Source organism: Pelophylax lessonae, assembly GCF_965119305.1.
Source record: "Pelophylax lessonae genome assembly, chromosome: 3".
NCBI lineage: Eukaryota > Metazoa > Chordata > Amphibia > Anura > Ranidae > Pelophylax > Pelophylax lessonae.
The window spans coordinates 249,738,876-249,764,274 of NC_138770.1; the positions used below are offsets into that span (position 1 = coordinate 249,738,876).

Below are 25,399 nucleotides of genomic sequence, written 5' to 3' on the forward strand. Positions count from 1 at the left end.
CCCGGCGTAACCACTTGGTCCATTCAGTTACAGCCTGCGAAACCAAACCAATAGCAATTATTGGCCTGAAAGCTGATCCAATCAAGGAAAACATGGTGCGAGACATGGCTTCTATCTTGCGATCCACTGGATCTTTAAAAGACGGAGCGTCTTCTAAAGGAATAACCGTGGCTTTATTCAATCTAGCGATTGGTGAATCCACCACAGGTGGTTCTGTCCATTTCTTAATAAGGGTTTCCTCAAACGGATAACGCCTGTCAATGCGTTTGGAAATATTAAAAGTGCGTTTTGGCAAACGCCATTCTTCATCGATTGGATTGCCAAAACATTTGGGCAATGGAAAAACCTTTGCCACTTTGATGCGCTTTTTAGTCCCAAAAGGGATCTCAGTTTCAGCTATTTCTGATGGAATACCCTGTAACCTTAAAGTCTCTTGAACAGATACAATGAGTGCGTTTACCAACGCTTCCTCTCGGGCTATGGCGGATGCCGAAACATCCTCCTCACTGTCTGAAGAGACAGGACCCGAGACACCAATACCAGATGAAGTACCTGCAACTGCAGAAATAGGCTCAGAGTCTGAATCCGAGGTCTCAGATAATAAGGGGTTAGGCGGGGGTCGCTTTCTTGCGCCCTGTCCCTGACAAGCCACTTCCACCCGGGACACAAAAGTTTCCATAATGGCTGACAAAGATTCAACTGTCAATGGGGTGCTGGAGGATCCCGCAGACCCCTCGAGGGGATCCGGAGGAGATACATGAGTGGCAGGGTCCATGTTAATACAGGACACTTTTGCCAGCAATAAACAAAAAACTTTTTTTTTTTTTTTTTTTTGTGTGTCTCCCCCTAGCGCAATAGCGCCCCTCAGAGTACCTGCTTCTCGATCCCAGAGAGAGAGAGAGGGACCCCCAAGGCTCACCAACCGATGCAGTGCAGTTTCCAACAAACTGCAGCCAGCGTCTGTCTTACACAGACTGGAAGGAGCTGTTTGCTTTTTCCCGGGCAGAAGGCGTGGCTCCGCCCCCTGTGTACGCCTTCCGGCGTTCCCAGCCCTCCACGAGGAAGCTGGGCTCACAAAACATGGCCGCCCCCATAGAAGAGACATAAGACTCCAAAAACATGGCAGCCGGCGTGACCTGAGGACATACATGCATACGGTCTACGGCAAAATGGCGGCGGACCGCCGATATCGTCTTCCCAGCACATCCACCTGCACTCTGCTGAGAGGTGACATATGGATCTACAGAGATACACTGCACATAAGGTAGGATTATACCTCCTATGTTTGCTGTAATGTTACAGTCTGCTGGGTAGAGTGTTAGCTCTTGAACCGAGTCCACTTCCCACAAACACATGCTGTATTACAAGGGGGACTTGTAAGTGTCAGATATATACTGACCATATATGGAGGGGCCCATAATATATACTGCCTCATAAATGAGGAAAAAAGGGAACGTTACTCACCATACCGAACCGACAGGCACCCTCTCTTCATAATACCCTCTCCACCGAGGTGGGGGTTTGTGGACGCCTCGACTCTCTGGTCCTGGCGTCCAAGCGAGCTTTTAACTCGCAAAGTCAGTCCCTTTACTGGGACTCCGTCGCGGCCGACTCAGCGCACTGGTCTGCACGCGCTTTTAGGCAGAAACCGGGGTGACCACTGGATCTCACATCCAGCCCGTCGCCCGGCCCCGCATACTTACTTGAATATGTCGCGGCCGACCAAGCGCAATGCCTGGTCTGCACGCGCTCGTAGGCCGGCTGGGGTGACCACAAGTGTCGCCCAGTCCGGCATTTTTGCTTGAAGATCTCACAGGAAAAAAACACTGGAGAAAACTACCTAAAAAATGTCTTTTTCTTAAGAAAAAAAGTCTTGCCAGGACCAAAAGATCCCAGCAAGGAACTTAGGTCCTTACTCCTGACTAGACAGAAAAAAACTGATTCCCTGTAGCAGAGAGAGGGAGGATATACCCTCAGGGACTGCCCCCTAGGGTGGAGCCAGAACATTTTGTCATTCTGCCTAGTCCTACTCCTGCGGAGACAACATAACCCAGCTCTTGAGAATCAAGAAGACTACGTCTGTCAATGAGCGATAGAGAAATCATTTTACTCCTGGGCTTCTCCTTTATTGCAACAGTTTCACTGTTTGTTATATATTGGTCAGTGCTGTATGCATACCTCCTTGCCTTGCCATTATGACTCTGTAGGCTTTGTCAATTTTTACTCTGCATCTAGTTACAGTTACCCTTTTGTCTGATCATTTGGCCGATTCCACTGTATATACAGTATATACTGTATATATATATAGAACAACTATACATTCCTTCAATAAATAATTCATATATTATTAGATTTATTTTACAGCATTTTAATGTTTCTTTTTTGTGAAAACTCAAGCAAAGTAGTGTTCTACACAGTATATGGATTGGGAAATGTCAGAATTACCTTTATAGTATTATGATGAAACCAACAGAACTACATAAACGGGGCTGATGGACTACTATCTTAAAGTGTATGTATAGACAAAAAAATATTTTTTAGTTATGGATAAAGTAGGGAAGAATGTGAACCCCTGTCAGGTTTAAATTGCTGTCTGTGCCCCTTCTCTGGAGATTCACCATTTTAACCGCTTGATCACCACTGTCACCAGGACAGAAAGTGAGAGAAAATTCCACATTTTGGAGTTGAAATGAGGGTACCTATTTCAGTGGGGACATTTGTTCTGATGACAACTGAGTTGAATTCACCTAACTTTAGAGATATTTCCTCTAATTGCCTGTTGCATCTCAAAGACAGATAGTGAAGGGGAAAAAAAAAATCTCCATACCAAACACAGACTGGAGTTTTGCTCAGTGGTGGCCGGTCCATAAGGGATGACCCCCCCCCCCCCCAGTTTCCATGCGGAGCACCGGACTAATAGCTTTCTGTGAGGTCTGTCATTTTTTTACAAGCACGTGATTAGAGCTTGTGGCTCTATTTGGCTTGTAAAATGTTGTCCTCTGCTCTGCGCCCCGAACCCTCGCACTTGTGATACTAGCAAATCAATTTCTGCCATTGGTTTCCAGCTTCTTGTCCTGGCTAATCGGGAGAGGAGGGGGATCTAAAGAAGACTTGGTTAGCCGGGTGGAAGCCGGGGAAGCTTTGGCACTGTGTATCAGGGGAGCCAAGACTGATGGAGGGCCCCAATTGTGAGGTGAGTGCGGATCTGTTTGCCGCCCCCCCCCCCCCCCCAATAATGTTTAGCCTCACCTGCCACTTTGTTTAACTCTTTCCTCCTCTATCCCAAATGAAGACAAGAAACTGTTCCGACTTAATAATCTGTTAAATGAATGTGATTTAGAAGTGTTTTTACTATGCTTTCTTGGGACAAACATAGATCTATACTCAGACAATTAAAATAATGAAAAAAAAATGGGCAGACTTGATGGTCTACTCGGTTTTTTCTGCCATCACTTTTCTGTTTCCATGTTTCTATTAATAATATTATTATTAATAAAATTGTATTGAAAACTACCCCCAAAAAATGGCTATACAGCATACACCAGTGTTTCTCAACCTTTTTTCAGTCAAAGCACACTTTAAATATTATGGACAGTCTCAAGGCACCCTTTAAATTCATGGACAGTCTCAAGGCACCCTTTAAAAATGATGGACCGTCTTGAGGCATCCTATTCTAAAATGTAAAAAACTGTTCTAATAGTTTTGCATAACAGCCACATCCACACAGGTAGGACACCCAAAGTTTGAGGTGATTTATTCTACCAGGCGCTGCTCCGAGCGTAGGCACGTCAGTTCCGCCCTGTGAGACGCACATCCGGTTGTTGAGACGCACGGCGTCCGGAAATACCGCTACACGAGGGGTTCGCGGTCCCTACTTGCTTACGGATGCTGTATCATTGTTTTAAATGTGAGTACTTTTTGCAATTTGTCTAATAAATGGATACATTTTACGGTACATCACTATATTAGCGTTTTCTATCCATATAACCTCGGACATCATTCCCAATACTTCGGAGAGCTGCCTTCTGATCCCATATTATACACCGCTTGCCTAACACCTAACCACTGGAGGGAGGAAGTGCAATCGACCCCAGGAGGAGTGGAGAGGTTCACCGCGATTTATCGGGGTATACCCCATTAATCCAACGCTGGTTACCCCTGTAGGGGTACCGCTCTCTGGTGAGTGCGGGTTATATAGGAAGGGGAGCACGGAATCCCTCACCCGGCACCCACATCCTGATCCATCACTGGGAAGCACCCCCTCCATCCAAGAAGTTTCTTCTGGCACTTTATATCACTATATTGTTGCACATTTTTGGAAGATCACTATATTGATCAAAATCTTTGGAATTTTTTCACTTTATATTTATTACGGACTATTTAATTCTTTGTGCATATTTATTTAATTCACTAGATACTATTTATTTATCCTTGGAATCCCTATAAGTGTTTTTAGAGATCCCAAACACTTTTTATTTCACTTGGCACAATATTTATAATTTTTCAGAATATTTTTTATATATTTATCTTCACCCGGATATCCATTATTTCATCATATTGGGAGATTTTTTTCGATATTTACTCTTGATATTAATACACCACTTGGCACGTTTTATCACTTAATAATTGTTTTACTCGGATATCCACACTTGTCGTTTTTTACCAGCACTGCCACCTAGTGTCTACATTATTTATTACACGAGTCACTTTAATTATTTATTTTAGACTCACATATCTCTTATTAATTGTATTATATCTATTGCTTTCAGGCACTGTTCACAGTTTATTTATTTATGTTATTTCACCTTATTTATTGGATATTAACTATTTACTAGTGCTATAAGTTTGTCAACTGTTGGCTAGGATACATACTGTGGCATAATATCAGAATCATTGGGTATTTATAAGGACCATAATCTATACCATTGGTATTATATATTCATCATCTATATTTACCCAGTATTTGTGAGATACACTACTCCCTCGTACATATATATTTTTTTACAAATATTGGCAGCGCCAATTACCCTATCAATTTCCCATTATTCTACCATAGCAAATACACTTTGGCAAACTGGTACTGACTAGTATTCCAACGTTTCTCTTCTCCCTCAATTTTTCTCCACCACTTAGCTAAGATGCCCTCAAGAAGTTTGTAATGGTGCCCAATGAAAACCTATAGTATTGTGTAGCTAAAAGGCAGCTTTATCCACGTGGCTGGCGTGTATACGATTTTGGGACAATTTTTAGGCATTTTGCCAGGGCACCCCTGAAGAAACCTCAAGGCACCCCTGGTTGAAAAAGGGTGGCATATACAACTATCTTTTTTAACAAAAATGTGAGCATTGCTGGTTGTGATCAGGTTGTGTGTAATAAAAAGTGGCAAAATAAGAAGCAGCAAAAACCTCAGTGATGTTAACAGAAAACTTTCAAAATTCTAGACATTTACCAACCTGCAAACCTCAAAAAATCATGATGAGCCAAGAAAAAGAGCATTCTTTCACTGCACAGCTGCCATACTGTTAAAGAATGGTTGAGCATCTTGGCTGCTACAGGTGCTTGTTCTTTACTTTGGCAGTTGGATTGGCAGTTGGATCTTTCATTGTTTAAAACAAAAAAATGCCGATGTATTGCCAGATAAGATGCTTATGTAATATTTGTGGAGACTAGTGACGTGACAGCATTTCATTAGCATATGGATGTGTGAAATGAAGGATAGATGAATGAGCCTAATAGACAGCAGACATGCCTTCTGTCATAGGGGCATTGTTTACATTAATAGAGCTTTAAGGAATGTTGTAAGAGCGCACAAAAGAATTTCTGCTTTACATATGTTCCTCTTTAATTACCACTGACATATTTATTCAGACACGGTATTGTCTTGGTTGCTGATACAAGTGATTATGGTAATTATTTTTTTTTCATCAGTTAAGAAACTGCATATTTCCAATTAGCGAAATAAGCTTCTTAATTTTCCTTTAATAGCAATATAGTTGTGTTTATCTTTTTTTTGCTAATTAAAAGTGCTGAATCAAACAGCCTCAACTTTCAGCCATCACTTTTTTCTCTGCCTGCTTTCCATCTGTCAGCAGGTTTCCCTCTAAGGTACAGACGACGCTGCCATCCAAAATGATCAGGTAGATGCCAAAAAAGAGCGAATGTTCTTTTTTTAAAACAGCAAGCCGATGAGTTACAAGGTAAACAAAGCCGAATCAGCAATTTCCAGAGGTGACTTGATGAGGAAGACTGACAAATAGACACAAAATCCCCCACTGTCTAGGTCAGCACTGAACCAATCTGCTCTCACGCTTGGATTTTGCGGCTTGAGTCTCCTGGGATTTGGGCTGCCCCAGATTGCTTTGATAAGTAATCTATACCTCTCTAGCACTGTCATCCTCTTCTCTCCCTGGCACTGTTTCATTTCATATTGCTGTAGAATTGCATCACTTTATATACATCTAGGGAAGTACAAACCAATGCAAAATAAATCTATGCTGTACATAAATTGGAGGATTGTGGACCTGATTTTGTTCCCCCATAGGAGTAGGGATTATTTTAGGTAGACATGACACCAAACTAAAGAAGATAAAATAAATTTACAATTTTATTTATATCATGTTAAAATAACAATCAATGTTATATCATGAACAAAAACCAACAACAGGTATCTAAATGACAATGTACATCCTACTGTTACAAAGTATGAATAGTGAAAACGAACTTCAAATCACCCAACGCGTTTCAGGTTATTGTCCTTTCATCAGGTGTGTGTGGTAGAGAGATTGCACAGATTTGTTTGCTTCAGTCTATGTTGGGGGGGACATGTGAGTATGGAACAAGCATATGAAAGTATATCAAGTTCCAAGATAATGGGCAATGAAAGCAGATAAGCCAAGGAAAAAGGGGGGTAGTAAAGATGAGCAGAAGTGGTGTCCCCATATTGTTCCACGAAGATCCCCAATGGATGCTTATTATATTGTCCAAAGTGTCAGCTCACAGCACCGCAGAGCTCCCCACTGGGATCCAACCCCGTGACCCCCGGCGAACAAACCCCCCGGAGGCAACTTGTATTTCTCTGACTGTGACGATCACTATCCCCTCGGTAACCTAAATTGGAGGATTGCTTTATGCAGATCACTAACCAATTCAGGACCCTTATGGACTGAGCCCCATTTTTACATTTCTGTTATGCATCTGTTATTTTGACCATAGCTTTGTCATAACTTGTGATACCTAGCAGCACTAGGGTCATCGGTTCAAATCCCAACCATGGCATTACCTGCCTGGAGTTTGCATGCTCTCCCTGTGCATTGCGTGGGTTTCTTTTGGGTACTTCGGTTTCCTCGCACACTCCAAAGACATGCTGGTAGGTTAATTGTCTCCTATCTATTTTGGCCCTAGTATGTGTATGCATGAATGGGAGTTAGGGATTGTAAGCTCCTTGAGGGCAGGGACTGATGTGAATGTACAATATGTATGTAAAGTGCTGGGTAAATTGACGGCACTATACAAGTAAATACCATAACCACTTGCCGACCACCCTATAGCGGTTTTACTGCTACAGGGCAGCCGCGTTGTGCAGGATCACATATATATATGTGACCCTGCACTTCTGGGTATCAGGCGCGAATCGATCAGTAGGTCCCGCTGACCCGATGTCCGCCGGCAAAAGCTGATCATTCTGTACACAGGCAGAATGGTGATCTCCCTATGTAAACAAGGCAGATCGATGTTCTGTCAGTAAGGAAGGCATGGATCCTGTGTTTACGCAAAGCAGGGACGCGGATCTACAGCATGCCTTCCTCTAGTAAATGTACCTCCCGCACTACAGTAAAACAACAACTAGGCACACAGTTAATCCTTTTATGTCCCTAATGTTAACCTCTTCCTAGCCAGTGTCATTAGTACAGTGACAGTGCACCTTTTTAGCACTGATCACTGTAATAATGTCAATGGTCCCCTAAAAAGTGTGAAAAGTGTCAGGTAATGTCCAATTTGTTTGCCGCAATATCGCAGCGGCACTATAAGTTGCTGATTGCCACTATTACTAGTAAAAAAAAGAAAAAAAAAATCCATAAATATATCCCATAGTATGTAGGCGCTATACATTTTGTGCAAACCAATCAATATTCGCTTATTGGGATTCTTTATTCCAAAAATATGTAGCAAAATACATATTGACCTAAATTGATAAAGAAATTTGATTTTTTACATTTTTTTATTGGATATGTTTTATAGCAGTAAGGTAAAAAATATATATATATATTTTTTAAATTGTTATTTTTTTGTTTATAGCGCAAAAAATAAAAAAAGCAGAGGTGATCAAATACCACCAAAAGAAAGCTCTATTTGTGGTGGGGGGAAAAAAAGGGCATACATTTTATTTGAGTACAGCGTCGCACGACCATGCAATTGTCAGTTAAAGTAGCGCAGTGCCAAAATGGCCTGGTCAGGAAGGGGGTAAATCTTCCAGAGCTGAAGTGGTTAAATAAATAGGTAAATAAGATACCAAAGTGATTCATAAAGTGTTGTGCTTATCACATAGAAGGCTTTTTTGTGTGCTATTGCTTTGCACTCTGCCTTCTTTGACTTAACAAGTCTAATCAGCCCTCCCAGTCCACCCCTCTCCATGTTGTAGAGATGAGGAGAGGGTGATGTGTTTTGTAGTTCAGTAGAACTTGGCAGGGCGGACACCATTCCTTTTGATTTCGGACAGCAAAGGCACAGTGTTGTCAGCCCACATGAGGAAATTAGCAGTGCACTTCTATTTTACTGCACTTGCAGGTTCTGTAAAGGATAAACAATGTGAAAATATGCATGGGTTGCAGAGATGCATCTTTTTTGCCCTGATAAACATATGGTATTTAAAGGTTACATTTCATTAAAGTGCACTTACCCTTAGTGTGTTCTGATCCCATCTGGCAGCAGTTCTGTAATAGCACATAATAAATTATCCCCAATCCATTGAGATCTTTGTAATATAGACTGGCCAATGCTATACAGCTTCTTCAAAAATAAAATATGGTCCAGATCAGCCTTTTCAACCAGGGTAGTGTGGTACCCCAGGATGTCTTCTGGTCCTTTAGAGTTGCCTTGACAAAACACCTTTTAAATTGCACCAAATTGCCCAACAATATCAACAAGCCGATAGGTAGATTAGGCCTGCCTTTTGTTTTGTTACACAAAACCACAATTTTTTTTGTGAAGCATTACAACCTTGGACACATGGGGGAACCTGAGGGCCTGAAGATGTCCTTGTTTGTCCCTTCCCTACCCCTCTTCATCAGCATTACATTAGCATATATTACAATAAATCACCCCTAATGTTTGAAGTCGTATGTGCGTAAATGTTGCTGCAATATGTACGACAATTAGTTTCATTTTTTACATTTTAGAATGGGATGCCTCAAGATTGTGCAGAATTTTAAAGGGTGTCTTTACTAAAAAAAAAAGGTTGAGAAACACTGGTCTAGATTTGTTAAATTTCCTCTAGAATTATTGTCTTAACTTTACCCTTCACAAAAGCCTGCAACCCTACTGTTTCCTTATGTGCATCTAGGCAAATGTGCTATCTTAGCCAGTCACACACCTGTTTCTGGTAGTCTTGCATCCTAATGTCTACAGCAGGGATTCTCAAACTACGGCCCTGCAGCTGTTGCAGAACTACACATCCCATGAGGCATTGTAAAACTCTGACATTCACATACATGACTAGGCATGATGGGAATTGTAGTTCCTGAACAACTGCAGGGCCGTAGTTTGGTAATCCCTGGTCTACAGCATTGGGTATCAGTGCTTCAAAAGTGTATGTCATGAACACCATATCCCCCTATCCCCACCTCTTCTGTAAGATTAAAAGAACTTCCAAAGTTAGGGTAATGGCTGCTATCATGCTCTTCTTGTCGACTACCATGTATAATCCTGTCTACAAGCAATTCTAAAACATGCCTTTAATCCAAAACCTGCCAGGAAGTGTAGTTTACTGACAAACCCCATTAAAAATGACCCCATTCTAGGCTGCCATCATTCAGGCACAGCTGGGGCCACAAACGGGTATGGAGCCCAAACATTAAATTTGTTCAAAAGTCAGTTAAAGTAGGGCTCCGCCCCCCCCCCCCCCCCGCTGCCACATTAGGCACCTTTTTGGGGAAAGGGGGAAACTGGTTTTGACAGGTACCCACTCCCACTTCCAGCTGAGTTTTTTGTGGGGAACTCAGCCGGAAATTTGTCCCCCTCCTCCTTCACCCACAGCCAGCCCACTCACAAAGCACAGTATGGTTGGTAACTAGGCAAGCATAAAATGAATTAAAAATGGTAATACTACAATTTAGCATACAAAGTGATTAACAGTAGGGACTAGGCATGAGATATTTTTTTCTGAAGGAGCTTGGAGCTCTTCTTTAACCACCTCCCACCCGGGCCATAGTACATATACGGCCGGGTGGGAGTCTCGTCCTTCTGATTGGACGTTCCGGAACGTCCTTCAGAAGGAGAGAGATCGCGCCGCTGCGGGCACGCGCTGCGGGCACGCGCAGCAGCGCAATCTCGATGTGCCTGTGTCCCTAGGACACAGAGCAACAAGACTCGGCAGGAGGGTCCTGTGATTGGCCCTCCTGATCACATGACGGCTGTGACCAATCACAGCCGTCATGTAATGTCAATACAGCCGTTGTAACGGCTTCGATCTCTTCTCCTCCTGACAGATCCTGTCAGTGTGAGGAGAAGGAGAGGATCGATTCTGCAGCCGGGGTGATCAGTGAGTATTTCTAATTACTCACTGATCACAGGGGGGGTCTGTGCTGGTAATCAGATGATTGATTACCAGTGCAGCCCTGGGGGGAGGGGATGCCACTAGAGCCACCAGGGATGCCCACCCATGACCACCAGGGATGCCCACCATGGCCACCAGGGATGGCAAACAGGGCTCAGAGAGCCTGCCAGTGGTGCCCCCCTATCAGTGCTGCCCACCAATGCCATCTATCAGTGCTGCCCACCAGTGCCCGTTATTGCCATCTATCAGTGCCGCCCACCAGTGCCCATTATTGCCCACCAGTGCTGCCTATCAGTGCCCATCAGTGCCCCCCATCAGTGCCAATAAGTGCCGCCCATCAGTGCCACCCATCAGTGCCCATCAGTGCCGCATATCAGTGCCCATCAGTGCCCATCAGTGCCGGCGATCATTGCCCATCAGTGCTGCCTATCAGTGCCCATCAGCGCTGCCTATCAGTGCCCACCAAAGCTGCATATCAGTGCTATCTATCAGTGCCACATATCAGTGCCCATCAGTGCTGCATATCAGTGCTACCTATCAGTGCCCATCAGTGCTGCATATCAGTGCCACCCCATCAGTGTCTCCTCATCAGTGCCTGTCAGTGCGGCGTCATCAGTGCTCATCAGTGCAGGAAAAAGCATATCTATTTACAACATTTTATAACCTAAACAAAAAAACTTTTTTTTTTTCAAACTTTTCGGTCTTTTTTTATTTGTGCACCAAAAAAGAAAAAACCTGGCGGTGATCAAATACCACCAAAAGAAAGCTCTATTTGTGGGGAAAAAATGACATAAATTTGGTTTAGGTACAGTGTTGCATGACCGCGCAATTGTCATTCAAAATGCAACAGCGCTAAAAGCTGAAAATTGGTCTGGGAAGGAAGGGGGTTTAAGTGCCCAGTATTGAGGTGGTTAATAAGTAAGTTTACATACACCAGCATGAAATACCATTGGTTAATTCAGACACAATACATTAATAGGATAGAGTGTGAGAAAAATATCTCTAATCAATTCTCTGAGATTTAAAGTGTTTTTATCCCTTTTCAATTTTTAAAGCTTTAATGTTTTATGGACTCAATTTAGTCTGGTAAAGCTGTTTATAAAATATTCCAGTAGGGAATAGAAGCAGAGGCTTAAAGGGTTTGACTTGTAGATTGTGATCAGTACTGTTCTGGCCCTGAAAGTTTTTTGTGTTTCTGAAAAGTCTTAGCTTTCCTTGCATCCACATGGATAGATGAACATGAATATAAACTGAATCATTTGGCAGGAGCATATTGTAAATAAGGAAGACATTATGTGGTTGATTTACCAAAACTGAAGAGTGCAAAATCTGGTGCAGCTCTAGAAACCAATCAGCATTCAGGTGTTATTGTCAAAGCTTAATTTAACATGGTCAAGTTAGAAGCTGATTGGCTACCATACATAGCTGCAGGGCTGCTGTTATAAATCACGGGGCCCCATACTGACTACCTGAAAGGGCCCTGCCCCCCCCACCGCCAGAAAATATAAAATTATATTTTTGATAAAAAACACACTTAGATCATTATTATATGACATATTTACTGGCCCCTTTCGACCGCTCTCCATCCCAAAACATCCTCTTGAGTGCACTCAGCAGTTGCCAGTGGGAGAGGGGGGAAGCTGGAAAGGCTGTGGGGAAAAGGGGCGCACAGGTGGGGGGGGGGGCGGAAACAGTGGGATGGTGGCACAGATGCTAGAATTGATCCCCGCAGCACAGCTGGAGGGAAGTAGCAGAGGAGAAGCCTGCATTAGTGCTGGGGGAGGAAGAAGAGGATCGGTGTCTGCAGTAAAGGAGTACAGCTGGCCCTCCTGCTCAGCAGGTGCCCAGGCTCCCCTATTGAACTGCTGGGGCCCGGGCCCAGGACAGGAGGGCCGGTTGTATTGCCTTATCAGCAGCCCTGCACAGCTGCACCAGATTTTGAACTCTCCAGTTTTAGTAAATCAACCCCTATGTTTCAGTCTTTCTTTAGCTACTGGAGGTGCAGTGCATGTACATTGACTTAATAAATTCATTCTGGTAACAGCTAGCAGTCTTATTTGTTTCTGGCTCTTTTTTTTCCCCACCAAAGTCTCCATTCATGTGCACTTTCCTGTTTGATGTGGTTTACTGGACTCTGACATTGATACTTTGGTAGACTGCAATATTTAAAGGAATATTTTATTCAGAGGAAACTGTATGATAATAATAAGCAATATTCATTTAAATAATGGACTCCCATTGATGCCACAAAGATTTCCTGGAAATGACTCTGCCAATATTATTCATTTCTGAAATTAAATACACTGGACAGGTCATTAAAACATGCAGTATCGTTTAATATCTGCTTTGGACCATTTAATTGAACAGCAAGCTTCAAAGGGAACTGCAGTGGACAAAAAACATTGCCAGATGTTTGCTGTTTAACCCAAGCTGTTATTATCACTTATAACAATCATATTATATGAAATGCCTTAAAGGGGACGTGCAATGGTTTGGAACATAAATGTTATCTTTGTCAGATAAATAATAAATATTGCAAGTGTAGCACCCTCTTGTGTGCTAGAATAGGTTTTATTAATGTAGGTAAATTGCCAGGCTTGGCTGGCAGCCAAGCTTGTATAGATTTGTTAATCTGGGTAGGGTGAGTGACTCACGGAGGGCTGTATGACTCACAGGCAGCATCTCCTTTGGAGCTAGCAGGTGTAAAATGTTTTTCTTTTTTTTTACATATACAGTATATCTTTATCTATTTACAGATTTGCTTTTCTTTCCAAAGGGGACCTTTACCACACCAAAGCTGCTTCAACTGCAAAATGAAGAGCATTTTTTCATTTAGTAAACCATTGTCAATCTGTCTTCAACCACTAGCCTAATGGGCTCTTTTACCCCCTTCCTGCCCAGGCCAAATTTCAGCTTTCAGGGCTGTCACACTTTGAATGACAATTGCGCAGACATGCAAAGCTGTACCTAAACAAAATATTTATCATTTTTTTCACACAAATAGAGCTTTCTTTTGGTGGTATTTAGTCCCCACTGGGTTTTGTATCGTTTTGTTAAATAAACAAAGACCAAAAATTAAAAAAAAAACTTTTTCATAGTTTGTTAGAAAATTTTGCAAACAGGTAATTTTTCTCCCTCAATGATGTGCACTGAGGGGGCTGCACTGATGGGCACTGATAGTCTGCACTGATTGGCATTGATGAGGCGGCACTGGTTGGCACTGATGAGGAGGTACTGATGGGCACTGATAGATGGCATTATACTGATGGGCACTGATAGGCGTCACTGATAGGTGACACTGATGAGAAGGCACTGATGGGCATTGATTGGCAGCACTGATAGGCACAGATTGGGAACAGTGGTGGGCACAGTTTGGCAGCCCTGGTAGGCACTATTGGGACTGCACTGATAATCAGAACACTCAGTCCCCTCATTATTAGTGTACATGTCCTTTTTTACACAAGCCGGTTATCGGCTCTCTTCTCCTTTTTTTCATGTTGTCAGCATGAGGATAGAAGTGCCGATAATGGTCTTCTGTTTACATCTGTAATCAGCTGAGATTGGAACCAGCTGAGCACACGGTAAAGTGCCGCTAATTTGCTCTTTACTTCAATCTGTGATCAGCAGTGATCAGGCGCGATCAAGATGGCTATACGTTTAAATTGAGGTGCTGCTTGATAATGTTAGTTATAGTGCACATAAAAAATTATATAAAAATTATATAGTTTTTGTTTACCAATTCTAATAAAATATTGGTGTAGTGAATTTACATGATTACTGTGAAAAGCAATACAAAAAAATAAAATAAAATAAAAAATATATAAACATGTATATTTGAAAAAAATAAATATACAGTTTGTTTTCTATATAAATAATCGGGTATCTTCTACACCCCTGCTTGAATGTGCTCTATACTCCCGTCACACTCATTAGTGATGCTCCTTCACCTTAGTGTAAGGGGGCCACTCACAAGATGGATCCGGTCCACCAGGACCCCCACAGCTTTGCATATATTATTGGTCACCATTTAAGCGATCACAGGATGCCGTCATATGTTGGACTAGAACTAGCCAGGCGCCCAGTAGCGGTCATTCGGCTATAGCGCGGTTGGCAAGTGACCCCCCCATTAACACCACACACATTACCAGTGATCCTGTGCTGCTCCTGCCTCAGCAGTTAGACTTTCCAATCCCCAGCTAACGTCTCTTGGTGGCCTCATTTTTGCAGCATACTTTATCTTTTAGTTCCGTCACATCTCGCTACATTAGTCACAAACCTATTTACATTTAACAAACCATTTGCTCAAATAGGATATGTGTGTCTTTTCATTTGCTGTATATTATAAAATGTTCCAACAAACATTGGAAAATAACAATTAGAAGTAGACTTTTTGGGGGGATTTACTAAAACTGGTTCACACAGAATCTGGTACAGTTGTGCATGGTAGCCATGCAGCTTCTAACTTTAACTTGCTCAATTAAGCTTTGGCAAAAAAAATCTAGAAGCTGATAGGTTTCTGTGCACAGCTGCGCCAGATTTTGCACTCTCCAGTTTTAGCAAATAACCCCCCATCTACTTAGTTTGGGATAGAAAATAATCTAAACCTAAAATAGGTGAGTTAAGCTGCAAACAAGGGGTTTTCATTCTCTGTTGCCTTGTGGTTGAGTTAAAGTGCTTCACAATGTGGTTGAAGAGGTACTAAGTGTAACTCAGGAACATTTGGAACACAGACCATTGAGTCTTTTATAACTCAAGGAAAACTTTCAGAAAAGTAAAAGCACTGCTTGTACTTTTTAAAATATTTCATTTTTTCTCCTTTTTACACTTAAACCACATTGTGCATGACCAATATATTTAATATAGAGGTCAGTGACCCTTGCTGGACTTGGGTGAGGAACACCGAGCTGTTAAAAGGTGCAACTACAGCAAGAAACTTGGGGTAGACCCTGAGATAAGGCCATTAGGGTCCATTCTAATGATCCCTGCAGTAAAACTGTGCTGCAGCTCAGGTCCAATACCTTGTTTCACTTCATTGCAAAGAAATAGCAAAGTGCATATACACTTTATTACCAAAAGTATTGAGACACCTGCCTTTACAAGCACATGGTCTTTAATGGCATCTCAGTCTTAGTCCTTAGGGTTTAAAATGGAGTTGGCCCACCCTTTGCAGCTATAACAGCTTCAACTCTTCTTGGAAGGCTGTCCACAAAGTTTAGGAGTGTGTCTATGGGAATGTTTGACCATTCTTCCAGAAGTGCATTTGTAAGGTCAGGCACTGATGTTGGAGAGAGAGCTTGGCTAGCAGTCTCTGTTCTAATTCATAATAAAGTTGTTCTATCGGGTTGAGGTCAGGACTCTGTGAAGTCCAGTTAAGCTCCTCCTCCCCAAACTCACTCATCCATGTCTTTATGGACAATTAATTTGGTGGAGGGGGGATTATGGTGTGGTGTTGTTTCTCACGGGTTGGGCTTGACCCCTTAGTTCAAGTGAAAGGAACTCTTAAGGCATCAGCATACCAATAAATTTTGGATAATTTCATGCTCCCAACTTTGTTGGAACGGTTTTGAGTTGGCCCTTCCTCTTCCAACATGACGGCGCACCAGTGCACAAAGCAAGGTCCATAAAGACATGAATGAGCGAGTTTGAGGTGGAGGAACTTGACTGGACAACTTGACTGGCCTGCACAGAGTCCTGACCTCAACCTGATAAATGAATTAGAGCATAGTCTGAAAGCCAGGCCTTCTTGTCCAACATTAATGCCTGAACTCACAAATGCGCTTCTGGAAGAATGGTCAAACATTCCCATAGACACACTCCTAAACCTTGTGGACAGCCTTCCCAGAAGAGTTGAAGCTTTTATAGCTGCAAACGGTGGGCCAGCTCAATATTAAACCCTGCAGACTAAGACTGGGATGCAATTCAAGTTCACATGCGTGTAAAGGTGGGGGTCCCAATATTTTTGGTAATATAGTGTATCCTCACTACAAAGTGTTATTAATTAGCGATGGGAGAACATGGGTGCTAGAAAAAAAAAGCATGTAAATGTACCTAAAACTGCACATAAATGTATGCAATGTACAGGAAATTACGTGACTTTAAAAAAACATAAAAATGCCTAAAAGTGTGTACAGACTCTGGACAGGCTTTAAAATATGACAGAAGAGAAGCTTGACCTCACACATGCTTCCATTGTCGCTCCCTCTCCCAATATTCAGAATATTATTAATAGTTTTGCATGAAAGCCTTATTTAATTTCTGAATCCTGCTAGTAGAATAGTAAAATGAAAAGCCACATCTGTTAAATTCCTGTAAGATAATAGAACATTTTCCAAAAAGTTTTCCATCATATTACTCTGTAACTTTGCAAGACAAAGATTCCATTAAGTTACCAGAAAATGTCCTAGCCTTTTACTCCATTGGTGGATATTTTTGGGCTGATTTAGTCAAGTGTAGGACAATTTGAGCTCTCTAGTATTAAGCCAAGCTGCAGGGAACAAAAGAAGCTTAGCCTTCCATTCACTGCCTAACCAAAGGGAATGATTGGCTGTTTCTACTGTATTTGGAGCTGAGGAAAAAGTATAGGAGTTACAGGGATTTCATTATGTTGCCATGGCAATGGTTTGATTCTATTTCAGTTATAGACTGGACATCACAAATCTTTGTCTGTGATGTCATCAATCAACATTGCTCACTGGAAATGGTACAATGTTAAGCCATTCTTACCGGTAAGCTCCACTTACCAATGCACTTATTTATGAAATGCACTTATTTTCGTATGTACAGATGCATGTGCTATATATATATATATATATATATATATATATATATATATATATAGAGAGAGAGAGAGAGAGATTTCATGTACATATATACAAACCATCAGATTATAAAATTATTTATGAATTAAAAATGGCTTGATGCTTTACTGTAATAACCAGAGTATATGGCTATAGTATAGATCTTGGTAAAACATCATAAAGGCTTTATAAATTCATTTTTAAAGAAAGGAAGTCACAACCTATTAATGATTAACACCATGTCCTGGGTCTAGCAGAACTGAACTCATGAATAATTCATATCAGAAACACATTTTCCCCCTGCAAGGTTGATGAATGAAACAGGGAAGGCTTTTGGAAAAGATCAGCTCTCCCTCTCCCAGCCTTGCTCACAAATCGTCATGAAACGGGAGGGTTAAGACAAGTTCAGGAGACCCCAGGCACAGTCTGGCTTCTTTTTTTTTATTATTTCTAAGGAGAATCATAGAGAAATTGGTTGCTGCTGCGTTTAGCATGGTTAGATGCTGACAGCTGCTGCAAAGAGTTAAGGCGTGAATGTTTGAAGTGAATTAAAGTCTATTTTTGAACTGAGCATTCAAGTCCAGGAGGAATAGTCTCTCTAAAGGGAATGGAAAGCAATGAACAATACCACTGACAGTCGGTGCAGAACACCATGCCGTTCATACGCCGCGATGTGCCGATGACTGGAATTTTCCTGTAAAATGACTTGAAAGGGAGACACATAGAAGATGAATGTAAGTACGGATGCATTTCTTTATCATTCGTCTTTCCCAAGACTGCAGCAGACACCATACGCACCTTCTAGTCTCCCATATTCTCTGTTAGTGCTTTACTGATTGAAAAAAGAGTTAGAAACCTATAACCTATGATTTATATGGATCTAAATCAAGAATATTTCATTTTTTAAGTAGTGTTGCTTCTCACCTGTACACATAGCTTGGAAAATAACTACATGGGCTTGTCCTTTAAATCAGCAATGGGGCAGGTTTGAGGGTTTCTACTCTCTTTATCTAATATAATATATGTTCCAGTAACACAATACCACACAGGTATATATACAGTGGGTACAGAAAGTATTCAGACCCCCTTAAATTTTTCACTCTTTGTTATATTGCAGCCATTTGCTAAAATCATTTAAGTTCATTCTTCTTCCTCATGAATGTACACATAGCACCCCATACTGACAGAAAAACACAGAATTGTTGACATTGTTGCAGATTTATTAAAAAAGAAAAACTGAAATATCACATGGTCCTAAGTATTCAGACCCTTTGCTGTGACACTCATATATTTAACTCAGGCGCTTTCCATTTCTTCTGATTATCCTTGAGATGGTTCCACACCTTCATTTGAGTCCAGCTGTGTTTGATTATACTGATTGGACTTGATTAGGAAAGCCACACACCTGTCTATATAAGACCTTCCAGATCACAATGCATGTCAGAGCAAATGAGAATCATGAGGTCAAAGGAACTGCCTGAAGAGCTCAGAGACAGAATTGTGGCAAGGCACAGATCTGGCCAAGGTTACAAAAAGATTTCTGCTGCACTTAAGGTTCCTAAGAGCACAGTGGCCTCCATAATCCTCAAATGGAAGACGTTTGGGACGACCAGAACCCTTCCTAGAGCTGGCCGTCCGGCCAAACTGAGCTATCGGGGGAGAAGAGCCTTGGTGAGAGAGGTAAAGAACCCAAAGATCACTGTGGCTGAGCTCCAGAGATGCAGTCAGGAGATGGGAGAAAGTTGTAGAAAGTCAACCATCACTGCAGCCCTCCACCAGTCGGGGCTTTATGGCAGAGTGGCCCGACTGAACCCTTTTCTCAGTGTAAGACACATGAAAGCCCGCATGGAGTTTGCTAAAAAACACCTGAAGGACTCCAAGATGGTGAGAAATAAGATTCTCTGGTCTGATGAGACCAAAATAGAACTTTTTGGCCTTAATTCTAAGCGGTATGTGTGGAGAAAACCAGGCACTTCTCATCACCTGTCCAATACAGTCCCAACAGTGAAGCATGGTGGTGGCAGCATCATGCTGTGGGGGTGTTTTTCAGCTGCAGGGACAGGACGACTGGTTGCAATCGAGGGAAAGATGAATGCGGCCAAGTACAGGGATATCCTGGGCAAAAACCTTCTCCAGAGTGCTCTGGACCTCAGACTGGGCCAAAGGTTTACCTTCCAACAAAACAATGACCCTAAGCACACAGCTAAAATAACCAAGGAGTGGCTTCACAACAACTCCGTGACTGTTCTTGAATGGCCCAGCCAGAGCCCTGACTTAAACCCAATTGAGCATCTCTGGAGAGACCTAAAAATGGCTGTCCACCAACGTTTACCATCCAACCTGACAGAACTGGAGAGGATCTGCAAGGAGGAATGGCAGAGGATCCCCAAATCCAGGTGTGAAAGACTTGTTGCATCTTTCCCAAAAAGACTCCTGGCTGTATTAGATCAAAAGGGGGCTTCTACTAAATACTGAGCAAAGGGTCTGAATACTTAGGACCATGTGATATTTCAGTTTTTTTTTTTAATAAATCTGCAACAATGTCAACAATTCTGTGTTTTTCTGTCAGTATGGGGTGCTATGTGTACATTCATGAGGAAGAAGAATGAACTTAAATGATTTTAGCAAATGGCTGCAATATAACAAAGAGTGAAAAATTTAAGCGGGTCTGAATACTTTCCGTACCCACTGTAAATGTCTAATCTGCCCCAGTTATGCCCTATTCACTTATTATATTCATGCTGTGTGCTTCAAACACAGGAGACACAAGTCATAACTCTATAAAGGTCACAATGAACTCCTATAATTCATCTTCAGCTGTAGTATCTCTTTGGACTACATAAATCACATATTCACATAAGCATCACTAACCAGGTCGCATGAAACTGTAAGTCGTTTATTTTCTGCTTACGCAAAAAAAGATACTTGGCTTTTTTTTTTTTTTTAATGCAGCCAACTGTGTATTTTAGGTGTAGAATAATTTGGTTTATAATAAGTACAAGAGAAATCAGCTGATCAGATATTTTGGGCAATGGCTTGCTTCAGTATCTATTAATAAATGTGAGAGTTGCATGCTTTACCTGTCTTTTACATTGGAACTCATACAGTAAGCATCCTCTGCATATTGTTCTGCATGAAAAGTCGAAGCTATTTGTCTCCCCCCTATCAAGCAGGCTGTGGTGTGATACCAACACTAATTTGTTTGCAAGGCACAGTCTGACTGTGGGATGAGATGGAAAGATGCTAAATATAACTCAGGGTTCCTTAATAGATGGTGCACACCTAAAAGGTCAGAACAAGAGAAAAACAATTCAGATTCAGTCTACAACAAGCTGCTAGTATTGGTAATTAGCAAATCCCTACAACACATTTTTTACAGATTAACAGCTCTGCCATGTATAGATAGAATTAGATCCAACGTTATAGAATTGGAAAACAGGTCTGTACAATAATACCGTGTTCCAGGCTAGTCTTCCAGTACCTAATCTTGTTTCAGGTATTCTGCACACAAGTCTTTGAACTGCTTGGTCTTTTTGTGAAAGCATCTTGTCTGTCAATGACAGATCATCCTTTCCTTCTGTGAGAGGAAAACCTCTTTTCACGGTGACACTAGGCAGCCACTAAACCAAAATGTAATCCCAGTAGCAGTCCAGGGCTACATATAGTATGTACATAAGTACCACTAATATTAAGACCGAATACATTTGTGTCTGTATCAGTGCAGGGTTTAGCTCTTGTCCTTTTTAGTCTTTTTGTGTGCCTCAAACTTCCAGTCAGTGACAATAAATGACAATAATTGGCATTATACAGAGAATCTGAACCAGTAATTCAAAGCACACTTCTTGTAAATGGAATAATAATTGCTATCTATAAATATATGAAATCAAATGTGCTCATATCTAAGGAGAGAATGACAGATTTAAGGCTAAACTGCTATATGTGATATTTCTATTATAGGGGCAATCTAAGGTATCGTGTTTTTTGTGAATGTATGAGTTTGTTCCTGGTTGCTGGCTGTGAGACTTAAGACCTTAGAAAATAATATACCAGAATTTTTGTGAGTGTGCAATATAATGATGAAGTTAATGGATCTGACTGTCCTTGAAAGTTGACTGAATATTACTTAATTGTGGCACTGCGTGCCTGTATAATATGAAAAAATAGACTTTACTTTAAGGAACCCCTAAAAATGCTGTCTCAAGATTGAGTAAATGCTGGTGGTTTTAGTCGGCTTCTGGTGTCTTATACAGTATCTATTTATGAATTTCAATAGCAAGATCGCCCTAATGAGCTACCCCATTTAACGGGGGACTATCTTTGAACATTTACTGAATATTACTTAATTGTGGTACTGCATACCCAAATGAGATGATAAATTAGACTTTACTTTAAAAAAGATTAAATGCATGGGAGTTAGGAACCCCTAAAAATGTTGTGTTAAGATTGCGTTAAAGCTGGGGGTTTTATTCACCCGTTGGTGTCTTATATAGTATCTTTTTTAGGAAGTTCATTTTCAAGATCATCCTATAGAAGATTTTGGCTCTGCCCCTCTTTGCACCATCAATGAGAGTCTTACTCTTACAGCTCAATGTTCCATAATACTAACATACAATACCTTGCAAATGTTTAGTTTTCACAGTTAACTGACATGTAGGTGCCTTATTTAGAATTCCTTTACCATTACTGTAAATCAAGATGCAATGATAAACCCATCATTACCATTGACCCTCATGGGCTTTCCATTAATATTCTGAAGGAATTCACAGATCAGTTAAACAAACAGGTTTTACCTACTTGCAAGATATCTTCCAAGGCTAACAATCTTCATTCATCCTTGTATTCAGGAAAAAAAACTTTAAAAAACTTGCCCATACTCCCAATCTCACAATTAAATGGTGATGATAACATTTTGCCAAAATTTTAGACACCCATGTACAAAAAATGATTGTGAAGATTGATTGTGATGATGAAGATTCAGTGGGTTTTTGCACCAACAATAAACTTTATTTAATCTCCAGCAAGTATTGGTTAACACCTAATTTTGAATTCAGGCAAATTTACACCAATTGGGCTAAAATTCTGTATACACTAGACCTAATATTGTGGTAGCTAGAATAACATCATCCTCCATACATTTACACTGAGGTACCAGATAGGAGTGTCTTTTGACAGCAAACCTCTTGCTATTGCAATAGAGACACTGGTCATTCAACTTCACAATGCAAATCTGTTCCAAGGTTCCCAGACTGAAATGTAAGTGTCTATGATGATGATTTTATAATGTTTATACAAGACCCAACCTTTCTCTAAATTAAGCAATGACAATTAACCAATTCACCCCTCCATCAGTAATGTTTACATAATGGCACAAATGTGTGCTATTCTAATTAGCGCTTGTCAAACCTGGATAATTCCAAATCAACCCCACTGGCAGTGCTCACCTTATTTAAATAACTTGGAATAATAGTAACCAAACCTTGCTCCCTATTTTATAATATAAAACCTCTTTTTGAGAGATAGCATTGCAGTAGCTGCCTGCCTCGAGGCTTCCTTTGTGTGACTGAAATCTTGGACTGATAATGGATGAGTCACTGCGCTGACTATTTTATTTCCGTGTGTATATTGTCCCCTGTGCTATTAATCTCTGTAACCAAGAAAGATTTTTAACAGCCTGCATGTAGATAACATCTTAATATGTGAAAAAGAGCTAAGATAGGTACAAAATGGATACTTTTTTTTTTTTTTATTTAATTTGATCAAAATGTTTTTGTTGACAAACTATGTCCTCCATCACTGGGTTACTCTGGTACCCAAATCCTTTTTTAACAGATTAAATTGTTTATTTTTAACTTTCATTTGAAGCCTAACACATACTAGGGTATAAGTGAGCACTCTTCAGAGTCCTAAAAACTTGGATTGGCTCTACTCGTTTTCAGCTTTATTACTTAGCTGGTCACCTAAAATATTTAATGCCATGAATAGCATTTCAAATATTCAAAAAAATAATTCCCCATTAATTAATTTCAAAGGAAAAAGCAGTATACTCTATTTATTAGTAGTCAAAATATTAAACCAAACCAAATGTTTTACTAAAACCAATAAGTTATGAGACACCTTTCTGAAATAGTTGTAACGTTACTCAGCTACTTCATTTCTCTGGGGCACACTGTTTGTCCTAATAATGTTGCACAATTTCATGACATTATTCAAAATGATGCATTACTGTTCAAATGTTTATGTAGTAACTTTAATCTTCCTGGTGTTCAACTTCAACTAAGACACTGAAGAGCCACACAGTTCACCAGTGGTGTATCCCCATCTATGCAGGCATCCCTTTGGACCCAAGGAATAGGTGGTTCAACATGTGTCTCCTAAAATATTTACAGAACTTTTGACTTTGAATTCACCAGTCACTCATTTAATAATTTTTGCACGTGATAGGCTAATACAGCAGACTTGCAACCCAATTCATTTCCTCTACTTATTTTTTAGCACTCAAATGAAATCATGTGGAAACTACCTTCAGCACATATCCAAGTCCAAGCTTCTGCCAATAGCAGTACCCATGTTCTTGTCTACCTGTGTTCTAAGTATACTGAATGAAAAGATACAGTATAGACACTAGGGATGATCGAACGGTTCGGGTCGACCATCGGTTCGGCCCGAACATTGGGTGTTCGAGGTTCGGCCAAATTTAGAACTTTTTGCCCAAAAAGTTTGGAATTCGGCAACCAGAACCGACCAAAATGCAATGTTTCAGGAAATGGGCTTTAAAAGCCCGTGATTGGACCAGAACCATTAGCAAAAGCGAATTGAGGGGGCAGGAGAATGCTAGGAATGTGATTGGAGTGACTAGGGGGTCCCTAGACCAATCATTAGTGAATACGACCCCCAGTATATAAGGTCGCCCCCGCCATATTCCTAGCATTGTTATACTGGACATGGAAGAGAGTGGAAGCAGTTCTGTTAATAAATAAATGCTTGCGCTAATGAAATCATTTACAGTAATATATTTCTGCTACTATCACACCTATATATGGCTAGGTGTCTATATACATATAATTATGTGTGTATATATACCACTATACACAAGTTCAGATGTTTTGCCTGCCTCAAAAGAACCCAAAAAAATGCCAAAAAAACGCTAGCGTCAAAAAAAAAAAATGCCCAGGTGTGTTTTTGCTGGCATTTTTTGGGGGGTTTTGGAGGCAGGCAAAACATCTGAACTTGTGCACAGTACCACTATACACAAGTTCAGATGTTTTTCCTGACTGCAAAGAACCCAAAAAAAGCCTGCTTTGAAACCGGCAAGGTGTGAAAACCGAGGAGAGAAGCTAACCCCCTGAGCTGAAAGTTTTCTAATACAAACAATCCTTTTTTTTCTGGTTCTGGACATGCTACAGAGCTGAAACTTCACAGGTACACCTTTTAGACCCCCCAGACACAAAATCACACAAAAAAAGTTCTTAAAAATAGTCATTTTTGATAAAAAAAAGCCAATTATTGAAAAAATAAAAAAAAAAAGAGAGATTTTTTGATTTTTACTTTGAATTTCAGATCTTGGGGTCTAAAAAGTGTACATGTGAAGTTTCAGCTCTGTAGCATGTCCAGAACCATAAAAAAAAGATCGTTTGTATTAGAAAACTTTCAGCACAGGAGTATGGCTTCGCTGCTGTAACACCTTGCCGGTTTAATAGAAGGCATTTTTTTGGGTTCTTTGCAGTCAGGAAAAACATCTGAACTTGTGTATAGTGGTACTGTGCACAAGTTCTGATGTTTTGCCTGCCTCCAAAAACCCCCAAAAAATGCCAGCAAAAACACACCTGGGCAT

The 25,399-nt window shown here is 40.9% G+C and overlaps 1 protein-coding gene across 2 annotated transcripts in view; it reads left to right on the forward strand.

Annotated features, from left to right (window-relative positions):
* The window catches only part of LOC309549529 (schwannomin-interacting protein 1), a 609,988-nt gene that overhangs the window by 329,882 nt on the left and 254,707 nt on the right, over positions 1–25,399 (forward strand). Inside the window, exon 1 of one of the 2 annotated variants that reach the window (XM_082249878.1) lies at positions 17,923–18,302. The exons of the other annotated variant lie outside the window; for it this stretch is intronic. Coding sequence (XP_082106004.1) covers positions 18,297–18,302 — 6 coding nt within the window. The 5' untranslated portion in view covers positions 17,923–18,296. Of the gene's footprint in view, positions 1–17,922; positions 18,303–25,399 lie in introns of those variants that run through there. 2 annotated transcript variants of the gene reach the window in all.